Source organism: Enhydra lutris, unplaced genomic scaffold, assembly GCF_002288905.1.
Source record: "Enhydra lutris kenyoni isolate GAN:26980312 unplaced genomic scaffold, ASM228890v2 scaffoldscaffold14, whole genome shotgun sequence".
NCBI lineage: Eukaryota > Metazoa > Chordata > Mammalia > Carnivora > Mustelidae > Enhydra > Enhydra lutris.
This window is the reverse complement of record NW_019154098.1, coordinates 46,548,467-46,561,119: the sequence shown is the minus strand read 5'-3', so window position 1 is coordinate 46,561,119 and position 12,653 is coordinate 46,548,467. Positions and strand designations below refer to the sequence as shown.

The following is a 12,653-nucleotide window of genomic DNA, read 5'->3' as shown; positions in this document are numbered from 1 at the left end:
TTGTGCTTAGTAAATGTTTATTACTGATTCCAAATTCTGCCACTTTCCGTATGTAATCTCATTAGAAGCTCATTGTCATTTCCTTAAACACACATATCCCTAGAATTCATGTCAGCTTACACAGAAGTCTGTAAAAAAAATAGTAATTACAAATGCTTATATTGTCACTAAAAGAAACTGTAAGTTGGATCTAATGATCCCAGAATAAGGGATCTTTGTCAACAAAAGATTTACAATGTTCTTGCTAAAAATACTACAGAGGCAGGGCTTTGATTTGCTCACCTCTTTATCCCAAGTATTTAAAATAATTACAGGTATGTAACAGATGTTCAATAAATGCTTGCTGAATTCATAAACAAGCATAGACGGAAGAAAATAAGGAGGGGAGAAAGGGAGGGAGAGACACATGCATTTATCCTATTCCCGCCCAATGGGTTGTATTCTAAAACTGTTTATAAGTCACATGTCTAGGACTTGGAGCCTACACAGATCCATCTATAAGTATGTGCAAGAAGTAATACTACTAATTAAAATGTTGATTTTCACTCCTTATGACTCTGTTTCTATCTGAAATGATACAACAGAAAAGGTACTGGTCTAAATGTTCAGAAAACTCACATTTTAGGATTGGGTTGGCCATGAATCATTTACGGAATCTTAACTGTTCTCAGCCTTAGAGCTTGCTTACCTTTTAATAGAAAGACAGATTAGATGATCTCTAAGACCCTTTTGGCCATGAACACATTTCCAACAGTGGATGATAAAACTTTGTTGCTCCACACTGGCAAAGATAATCCTGTGTGCCAATAATTTAGTTCAATTAAGCAAATATTCACACCCTGTACAAAAAAGTACTGTGCTTGGTGGTGCTGTCAGGGGATCCAAAATTAATTAGAGCTTATAACTCATTTAGTGGCTAAAAAGGCATGGAACCAACTGCTTATATTTCAAAGTAGGAAGAAAGTCTAGCTAGAATGCAAAAACGTTATTGGGGTATAGAAAGTAATTCTGACTTGGAGAAGAATTATGGGAGAGAAAACAACTTAGAAAACTTCACGAAAGAGGTGAACATCTGCCAAATGAGTCAAATTTTGAAGAGCAGTGTTAGCATTCTAGAACAGGGACCAGGATGAACAAGATTGAGGGGTGTGGAAATTATAAATAATATGGCACATATAAACTGTAGGGAGATGTATTTTTAAAAAATAAAGACAGGAGGAGAAAGGCTAAACTGCTGAGGACTCAGAACTCTAGACGAAGGGCCTAGGGTTTTATTTCATAAATAATGAGCTAGTAAAAGGTTTTAAGAAAAAGTGGATTCTACTGGCAAAGTGAAACATTAACTGTAGAGATGAGTATGGAGGCAGGACCATTACTGCCTGCAACTCTAACAGCCCTCAGGAAAGGAAGACAATGGAAAGTTCAAGTGCGGCAGTGGCTGTGAGAACGGATAGTGGCAGACCTCTTGAGCAGAAGCTATACAGGGAGAATTTCAGGTCTTGTTTTAGCTTTTCCTTGGTGGCTGGCTTTAGCTGAACCTATCAGTTGTGTCTGCCTATTAATTGCTTGAAGCCTGACTTTTAGAATATAAAGTTCACAGTAACAGATATCTTGTTTTATTCACCACTGTATCTTCAGCACTTCTTTAGAAACAGTGCCCAGTAGTACATGGCAGCCACAAATGTTTATCAAGTAAATAAAACGGTAAATAGATGAGTTTCAAAAGGTGGTGAAAATCGTTATCCCTAACAAGTACACAGTAATGTGCACAGAGCTTATCACCAAGTTACAATTAAAGCTGTTTAAAAAAATCAATAAAATATTGTTTTCATTACCTGTATTGGGCTGGCCTTGAGGATCACAGTAATTCTCTGTAGTCATGAAAATGACTGCCAATCCAATTTCTGCTTCAGGAATAGGTCTAAGTCCCTGCCTATGAGAATAAAATAGTTTTAGTATGATAATATATTAAAACTAACAACCTCTATTAACATGATGTCAAGTGAAATCTTTTTACTCCTTCCCCAAAGAGATAACACAATTTAATGGTAATGGAGAGAATTTCAAATACACAGAGTACTGGCCTACTCAACTGGGGAAATATTATACTGGGCACTACCTTTAGCAAGTCAGTCATCTCATCTGTAAAATAAAGGCCTAGAGTAAAGGAGATAGAGCCTTCCATGTCCGAAATTCTTTCACTTTCAGAAAAAGAAAACAGTAATACCAGATGAAGCAACAAAATAAGTTTTTATAAGCACATCTATTACTAGGATCCAAAGATAAAACTTAAAAGACAGAAGAGGGCAGAAAGGGACAGAGGCAGAAAAGTTCAAAGAAATACCATAAGCTGTATCTCTATACGTTTTGTAATTTTAAGTTTAGTAAATAAAATCATTTTACCAAACTTACATGTATTAAGGAATCTTCTTAAAGGAATCTTATAGTGAACCTACCTTCTGTTTTCTATTTTTTTTTAAATATTTTATTTATTTATTTGACCGACAGAGATCACAAGCAGGCAGAGAGGCAGGTAGAGAGAGAGGAGGAAGCAGGCTCCCCGCTGAGCAGAGAGCCCGATACGGGGCTCAATCCCAGAACCCTGGGACCATGACCTGAGCCAAAGGCAGAGGCCTTAACCCACTGAGCCACCCAGGCGCCCCCGCTTCTGTTTTCTATTATGTGAACGAGACAAAGACAATTCAGTAACACTGCTATATAAAACTATACCTCAGAGTTTAAGAACTACAAAACTTTTTTTTTTTTAATAAAGATTTTATTCATTTATTTGAGCGAAGGAGTGAGTGACAGAGAGGACAAGCTGGGGAAGGCACAGGGGAAGAGGGAGGAACAGGCTCCCTGCTTAGCAGGGTACCTGATGCTGGGCTCCATCCCAGTACCCTGGGATGATGACCTGAGCTGAAGGCAGATGTTTAACCGACTCAGCCAACCAGGTGCCCCAAAACTACTTTAAATATTTATTGCAAAGATGCTTTAAATGGTTGTAGTAGTTTAAAAGGTATTTTTCAAATGCTCACTGTTTGTTTTTTGTATGTCCTGGGTTAATCTAACAGAACGCAACTATATGTGCAATTATAATATGAAAATATATTTTTAAAGTATTATAATCAAGTGATCACATATATATACTTACAGTTCAGGCAATTCAAAATTGGTGTTTTATCACCTTACTTTTTTAAACAGTAAATATATTATGTAAATTAGAAAGATTGGCTCCATAAAATAAAAACATTTTAAATATATAATTAATAATAATGTTATACAGATAATTACATTATTCTAAATGGGGAAACATCCTAAATGGGGAAACACAACCTTTTAAAATCAATAGCGAGATAAATGTGGCTCCTAAGACTACCTCTATATAACAATGCTCTAAACGTCCTGGTAGGTACAAAACAGAGTAAAGGGAGAAGCATCAGAAGAATACGGCTTAAAAAAAAAGGATAGAAACATAGATAATATGATTTAAAAAAAAAAAAAGGACTACAGATACATTAGAAATAAAAGGGGAGTCTAACAAGGTGGCAGGATATAATTAATATCTAAATGTCTATTGAATTTATATACACTAGCAATAAACTAGAAAATGTGATTAAAGGGATTAATATTATCTATTTATATTCTACCTATCAGATACATAATATCTACCACAGAGTATGTAATACCTTGGAATAAATCTAATAAAAGATACTCAAGATCTTTACAGGGAAATTATAAAAATTGTTTAATTCTCACCAAATTGATTTGTGAATTCAATGGAATTCCTAATAAAAATCCCAACAGGAACTTTGAAAAGATGTTCTAAAATGTGTATGCAAAAATAGCCAAGAATGATGCTTCTAAAGAAGACCAGCGACATTTGCCATACCAGATATGAGGACTCACTTGAAGTCACAGTAATTAAGACAATGTGGTAAATGTGGTGTTGGTATAAGGACGTATTGACCAATGGAACAGAGAAAAGCCAAAAACATTCCTATGTATGTATGGGACATTGGTATAAAGTAGAATCAATTCCAAATAGATTAAAAGCAAATTTCAAAAAGAAAGCATCAAAACACTAGCAACAAATTAGTAAAAAATTAGGTGAATATCCTTTTGATCTATGAATAGAGATTTTTTAAAATACAAAAAGTGCTAAGAAAGAAAAGGTTGTTAATTTTTAGTATATTAAATTAAGAACTTTCATGTATCACACAGTAAAACATTATGAAATGGTAAAAATTCTGCAACATATACGAGTGAAAAAAAGATTAATATTGAGAAATAGAAAGAACTTCTACAAATAAAAAAGAATACAAAAATATATAATTAACATATGATCCAGAAACTGCACTCTAGGGCATTTATTCCAAAGAAATGAAAACTTACATTCACAAAGAAACTTGTACATGTATGTTTACAGAGGTTTTATTTGTAAGAATGACTCAAAAACTAGTATATACACATCTATATATACTCAATACTACTCAGCAATTAAAAAGGATGAATGATACAAACAACTTAGATGATCTCCAAAAAACTTTGCTGAATGAGAAAAACCAGTCCTAAAGTATATATAATATGATTTCATTTATATAACACTTTTTTAAAAGACAAAATTTTAGAAATGGAGAATGAATTAGTGGTTTTCCAGGATTTGGGGACATGGAGTGAGAGACGGGGAGGGAGGGAGGGAAGTGGGTATGGTTATAAAAGAATAGGACGGATCCTTGTGGGGATGGAACTGTTCTTTATCTTGACTAAGGTGGTGATATATGTACCAACAAGTGATAAAACTGGACAGAACTAAAACACACACATACACACACACGCACACAAACAGGGAAATCTGTATAAAAAACTACAATTAGAAAACTGGGTAAAAAACATGACAAGAGGGGCGCCTGGGTGACTCAGCTGGTTAAGCCTCTGCCTTGGGCTCGGGTCATGATCTCAGGGTCCTGGGATCAAGCCCCACACTGGGCTCTCTGCTCAGTGGGGAGCCTGCTTCCCCCTCTCTCTGCCTGCCTCTCTGCCTACTTGTGATCTCTGTCAAATAAACAAACCAAAATCTAAAAAACAAACAAACAAAAACAAAAACATGAGCAGATATTTCAGAACAGGAAAAACAGACATCTATTAAATATCAGAAAAAATGTTAAGCATCACTGGTGATGACAAAAACAGAAACAAAAAAATCACAGGATATGATTATATATCCATTTAATTAGCAAACACTGTAAAGTCTAACAATACCAAGTGTGGAAAACAATGTATATCTACTTGATCTCTTACATACTGTGGGCGGAAGTATAAAGCGGAAAACAAGTTTGAAACTCCAGAGGTTGAGTATTCACATAACCTGTGACCCAGAGGTTCTAACCCTAAGAATATTCTCCAAAGAATATCCTGCAGAAGCACGACCATGAAATGTACAAAAATTATCTCAGTAGCAGTTTTTACACAATAAAATGTAATTCTTGTATATCCTTCTACACTGTTAATTCAGTACAATAAAAAAGTTACAGATAAAAGGGTCTTTATTTTTTTTTATTAATAAAGATAATTCTGTACCTCTGGAGCTGATCCATAATTGAGTGAATCCATTTTTTCTGAGAGTCAGGAATTAGAGTCTGTGAACTTGTTATTCCTACATCAACAACACAAATTCCAGGAGCTGAAAAGAAACTATCTTTTTCTTCATTTTCTTCTGTTATCAATCTGGCATTTCCTCCTCCAAAAAGAATTGCTGAACTTAACTTTTTATGCTAAAAATAGAAATAGAAAAAATATAGTGAACTAGCCACATTCAATTCCTTGAATACATTCGTTTAAATTTATTTTAATTCCAGTGCAGTTAACAGTGTTATATTAGTTTCAGGTATACAATATAGTAATTCTACCTTTCCATATCACCCAGTGCTCATCACAAGTACACATCACAGTCCCCATCACCTATTTCACCCATCCCCCCACCTCCTCCCCTCTGATAACCATCAGTTTGTTGTCTACGGTTAAGAATCTGTTCCTTGGTTTGCCTCTCTTTTTCTTCTATTTGCTAGTTTGTTTTGTTTCTTAAATTCCACACATGAATGAAATCATGTGGTATTTGTCTTTCTCTGAATGACTTATTTAGCTTAGCATTATACTCTAGCTCCATCCCCATCATTGCAAATGGCAAGTTTCATTATTTTTTATGGCTGAGTAATATTCCATTGTATATATACATCTTTATCCATTCATTTATATTAGAGAAGTAAAATAAAAGTAGAACTGAAATAGAATTGGTTCTACTTTTTGAGAAGACAATCCCAGCTTCCACTCAGAAAATCCCCAGTTCACCAGATATCTCTGCAGCCTTGGAATTGTTACATTCTTTGCATTTCCTTATCATACTTAATTCACAGGACTCTGTAGGCTTGCTTACATTTTCCACCTACAACATAAACTCTTTGAATCCCCATTTCAGCACACTGAAGACATTCAAGAGCTATTTACTAACTGACCAAGTAAGGACTTAAATTAGTTTTCTATCCCCACCCTCTCACTTATATATTTATATAAACTTAATTAATTGGCCAATTAACATATGTCAAAAAAAAATCTCATATACATGAATACCAGGCAAGTTCTGTTGCCTAGACAGTTTCACTTCACACTTCCATATAAAATTTCAAAAGAAAAAAAAAAAAAAAAACTATTGATAACAGTAATAATTTATCTAGTTGATAATGTTTTCTTCAGCAAAATTTAGCTCATAAGATTACCTGTTTGGCATTCAAAAATACAAATGTTTTCCCTTTGAAGATTTGCTTTCTTTCTTGTCGTCCTGACAGATCAATGTTTTTATTTCCAATAGCTGGTTCATCAATAGGTGGGTAAAAGCTGTTAAAAAAAAAAAAAAAATTTACAGTACATTTTAAATATATATTATTCTCTATGTATACTTTTATACTGAACAGAGTGGCTATCTAGACACCAGGAAGGTTTAATTTTCATAATATCATTAATTCATCATTAAACTATTATTTTTTTAAAGTAAGGGTTTTATCTGGGACAAAATGGTGACAGGGGACAGATGCCAAACAGAACTGCATAACTGTTCCTTATTTTTGAAAAAAATATAATCCAAGGGTAGACAATCCTAAAGTACAGTTTAATATACAATACTCGGACACGTTTTGTGAATTACAAAAGGTTGAAAGAGACACTGTCCACAAAGATCAAATTCTATTCGCATCTTGTGTTTCCCGGGAACCAACGTGTGTTAACAATGTTCACATCCAATTCTATGAACTACTATTTTAAGTGTTTTATTAGAGATCCCTTTACAGAAGCTCAGGAAATTATAAAACTTAAAATATTTGTCAATTTAAATAAAATTTCCAAAGTGAGATTAGAAAACACAATCTTTGGGGGCACCTGGGTGGCTCAGTTCATTAAGCATCTGACTCTTGATTTGAGTTCAGGTCATCATCTTGAGGTTGTGGGAGCAACAGGCTACGCACTGGGTATGCAGCCTGCTTAGGATTCTCTTTCCCTCCTACACCCCCCACCAAAAGCACACTTTTAGCTCTTTAACATAATGCTATAAGATAAGAACATCTTAATCATCCATGACAATGAGGGAAAAGAAGAAAATACATAAAATCAACAGGTAATTCTTAAGCCTCACATCAGTTCAGTTTCAACTTTCTGTATAATCAAACCTTCTGCTACAGCAATTTATAATTGATCAGTCCTTCAGCTTAACTCTCTACCTTCAGGTAAAAATTACTAGTTACTAATGCTCATGGATAAGAAAATCCAGTATTGGGGCTCCTGGGTGGCTCAGTGGGTTAAGCCGCTGCCTTCAGCTCGGGTCATGATCCCAGGTCCTGGGTTCAAGCCCCACATCAGGCTTTCTGCTCAGCAGGGAGCCTGCTTCCTCCTCTCTCTCTGCCTGCCTCTCTGCCTACTTGTGATTTCTCTCTGTCAAATAAATAAATAAAATCTTTAAAAAAAAAAAAAAAAAAAAAAGAAAATCCAGTCTTGTCAAGATGTCAGTTCTTCCCAACTTGATCTATAGATTAAATGTAACCCCAGTAAACCCCCAGCAAGTTATTTTGTGGGTACTCACAAACGGATTCTGAAGTTTACATAGAGGCAAAAGACCTAGAATAGCCAACATAATATTAAGAACAAAGTTGGAGTACTAATATGACCCAAATTCAAGACTTACTATAAAGCTACAGCAATCAAGAGAGTCTGGTATTATGGAAAAAATAAAAGAGAATAGAGAGCCCAGAAATATACTGACATAAATTAGTCAACTGATCTTTAACAAAGGAACAAAGGCCGTTCAATGGAGCTCAGATAGTGTTTTCAACAAATGATGATGATACTGGGATGTTTCACATAAAAAAAAAAGAATCTAGATGCAGACCTTACAGTGTTCACAAAAATTAACTCAAAATGGATCACAGACCTAAAGTAAAATGCTAAACTATAAAACTCCTAGAAGATAACATAAATAATAGAAGAAAATCCAGATGACCTTTGTTATGGCAGTGACTTTTTAGATACCCCAGTCATGATCTATGAATGAAGTAATTATAAGCTAGACTCACTAAAATTTAAAACTTCTAAAAAAAATTTTTGAACTTCTGCTCCATGAGAAATGTCAAGAAAATGAGATGTACAAGAAAGTGCGAGAAAATACTTGCAAAACCCACATCTGATAAAGGTCTGTTACCCAAAATATACAAAGAACTCTCAAAATTCAACAGCAAGAAAACAAACAATCTGATTAAAAAATGGGACAAATCTTATAGCAACTTCTTGCTAGACATGTCTCCAGAGGCAAAGGAAACAAAAGCAAAAATGAACTACTGGGACTTCATCAGGATAAAAAGCTTTTGCACAGCAAAGAAAACAACAAAATCAAAAGGCAACCTAGGGAATGGAAGAAGATATTTGCAAATGTCTTATCAGGTAAAGGGCTAGCATCCAAAATCTATAAAGAACGTATCAAACTCAACAGCCCAAAAAAACAAAAAATCCAATCAAGAAATGGGGAGCGCCTGGGTGGCTCAGTGGGTTAACCCACTGCCTTCGGCTTAGGTCATGATCTCAGGGTCCTGCGATCGAGTCCTGCATTGGGCTCTCTGCTCAGCGGGGAGCCCGCTTCCTCTCTCTCTCTCTCTCTCTCTCTCTCTGCCTACTTGTGATCTCTGTCAAATGAATAAATAAAATCTTAAAAAAAAAAAAAAAAAAAGAAATGGGCAGTAGACATGAACAAACATTTCTCCAAAGAAGACATACAAATGGCTAACAGACACATGAAAAATGCTCAACATCACTCCTCATCAGGAAAACACAAATCAAAACAAAAACAGCATCATCTCACACTAGTCAGAATGGCTAAAATTAACAACTCAGGAAACACCAGACATTGGCAAGGATGCAGAAAAAGGGGAACCCTCTTATACTCTTGGTGGAAATACAAATTGACGCAGTCACTCTGGAAAACAGCATGGAGGTTTCTCAAAAGTTAAAAATAGAACTACCCCACAACCCACAATTGCACTACTGGGTACTTATCCAAAGGACACAAACAAAATGATTCAAAGGGGCACAGGCACCCCAATGTTTACAGTAGCAATGTCCATAATAGCTAAAATATGAAAAGAGCCCAGATGTCCACTGACAGATAAATGGATAAAGATGTGATACACACACACACACACACACACACACACACACACACACGATGGGAGTATTACTCAGTCATCCAAAAGAATAAAATCTTGCGATTTGCAATAACATGGATGGAACTAGAGAGTATTATGCTAAGTGACCTAAGTCAGTCAGAGAAAGACAAATACCATAGGATCTCACTCATATATGGAATTTAAGAAATAAAATAGATGAACATAGGGGAAGGGAAGGAAAAACAGAGGGGAAGGCAAACCATAAGAGACTCTTAGCTATAGGAAACAAACTAAGGGTTGCTGGAAGAAAGGAGGGTACCTAAGGGGATAAGGAAATTGGGTGATGGGCATTAAGGAGGGCACTTGATGTAATGAGCACTGGGTGTTATATGCAACTGATGAGTCACTAAATTCTAACCCTAAAACTAATAAGACACTATATGTTAACTAAATTGAATTTAAGAATTTTTCTTTTGAAAGGACCATAATCTTAACAGCTATGTGACCAAAGAAATATACTGATAACATTTTAAATAAGCACAAGATGCTCAACACATCATGTTATCAGGAAAATGGAAATTAGAATGAGACACTATTACACATATATTAGAATGGCCAAAATCCAGAACATAAATAACACCAAACGCTTGTAAGAATGTGGAGTGCCAGGAACTTTCATTCACTGCTGATGAGAATGCAAAATCGTAAAGCCACTTTGGAAAACAATTTGGTACTTTCTCACAAAACTAAACACATTCTTACTGTATGATGCAGCAACTGCACTCCTTGGTATTTATCCAAAAGAGCTGAAAAAATTAAGTCCATACTAAAACCTGCACAGATGTGAATAGCAGCTTTATTCTTAACTGCCATAACTTGGAAGTAACCAAGATACCCTTCAGTAGGTGAACAGATAAACCATAGTATATTCAAACACTGCAATTATTACTCAGCACTAAAAAGAAATGAGCTACCAAGCCATGAAGACATGGAGAAATTTTAAATGCATTTTACTAAGTGAAAAAAGCCATTCTGAAAAGGCTACCTACTATATTATTCCAACTATATGACATTCTGGAAAAGGGAAACTATGGAAACGGTAGAAGTTCACTGGTTGCTGGGAGTTGGGGGAGTGGCAACAATGAATAGGTAGGGTACAGAGGGTTTTCAGGGCAGTGAAAATACTCAGTATGACACTATAATGATTGCTATATGTCATATTTATCCAAACCCACAGAATGTACAATACCAAGAGTAAATCCTAATGTAAACTACGGAATTTGGGTGATTATGACGTCAATGCAGGCTCATGCTACTTTGATGGAGGTACCCCTATTGAGGGAGGCAATACATGTGTGGAAACAGGAAGTACTTGGGGAGCCTCTGTACCTTCCTCTCAATTTTGAAATGAACCTAAAACGGCTCTAAAAAGAAAATCTTAAATTAAAAAAGTTACTAACATATCATGGTGATGATAAGGAAGCAATGTAGGATAGGGAAAATACACAACCTGGACAATTAGTCACTAAACAATCTAGACTCAGCCATCTGCAGAGAGCAACAGCTAATATGGTAAAAATATTTAGGCCATGAGGATCACTCTCCCATATTTTAGAACTAATTTCCTTACATTTTTTTCCCCTCAGATTTCTCCTTGGCAACATACGTATTTCACCAAGTTAGCTAAGTCATGATTAAACAACTACATTAATTTTTAATTCTTATAACTGATCAAACCACAAAATGTATGTGTTTTAACCTGCTACAATGGATACTGTACATTTATTCTAAGACAGTGATTCCTAGAACCTGCAATCTCAAATAAATGAGTTATCTGCAGTCAACAGCTGACCTAGCCAACAGAGGGAAATGCAACCTACTGCATTATTCTGATTTCTAAACACCTGACTTTACAATTCTATTTATTTACTTTTAAAGACACAGAGAATAGTGAAAACTATTTTAACCATTTAAGTTATATCTACAATAAGAAAAGTTAGTGCTAGAAAATTAGTAAATATTCAGGGCACCTGGATGGCTCAGTGGGTTAAAGCCTCTGCCTTCGGTTCAGGTCATGATCCCAGGTTCCTGGGATCGAGCCCCACATCAGGCTCTCTGCTCAGCAGGGAGCCTGCTTCCTCCTCTCTCTATCTGCATGCCTCTCTGCCTACTTGTGATCTCTGTCTGTCAAATAAATAAATAAAATCTTAAAAAAAAAAAAAAAAGAAAATTAGTAAATATTCTAATTCATAAATAAGATAATTTTTACTATCTCTTTGAATGCCTTTTATCCTCTCCCTTTTAATAAGAATTCTCCCATATTTCACACTTCTTTCAGTGTGAAAGGCAACTATCACTTCACTTACACACAAATGGCTAGTTCACGAATTAGTGTACATAGTACTGTAACACCAGATGATGGAGCCAGTCCTAGGTAAAAATGGTGTGTAAATGTTTAGCACATACATAGAGCTGAGTAGATGTGAGTCTTACTGCCTTCTAATGACAATGAAATATGATTTTTAAATTACCTACACCACTGTTAATCACACTGTCATTCTTAATTTTATCCCAACTAATAGTTTACTATACCCAGAAAACAGTTAATTATAGCTTAGTTCAATGAAGACTGAACATTTGTTAAACCCTGAATCACGTTCCTAAAGATAGGAGCATCATATACCTTTAGTTTTTCTTGATGGCACTATCAGAGTTCTAACTTCAATGTGTGTCATTTTTAGTATTTGGCTCTTCTACCAAGTGCCATGAGGGCAGAAACTGCAATGCTTTTTGGCTCATCACTATATCCTCAGGTCTATATTGCCTAATTCACGATAGGCATTAAGAAATATTTGGTAGTAAACTGATAGTACAAAATATAAATTAAAAGTAGACCAAAAAAATGTAAACATCCCTTAACTGCCCCTATATATAGATTTGAGCATTAAAATTCTG

The 12,653-nt window shown here is 35.2% G+C and overlaps 1 protein-coding gene across 4 annotated transcripts in view; it reads right to left on the bottom strand.

The window, feature by feature from the left end:
- The window catches only part of LOC111146688 (nibrin), a 48,990-nt gene that overhangs the window by 25,345 nt on the left and 10,992 nt on the right, over window positions 1-12,653 (bottom strand). For all 4 annotated transcript variants that reach the window (XM_022502347.1, XM_022502348.1, XM_022502349.1 and 1 more), the window contains 3 exons: window positions 6,774-6,891; window positions 5,581-5,774; window positions 1,836-1,933 (listed from right to left, as the gene is read on the bottom strand). In XM_022502347.1, the coding sequence (XP_022358055.1) occupies window positions 1,836-1,933; window positions 5,581-5,774; window positions 6,774-6,891 (410 nt within the window). The remainder of the gene's footprint in view (window positions 1-1,835; window positions 1,934-5,580; window positions 5,775-6,773; window positions 6,892-12,653) is intronic.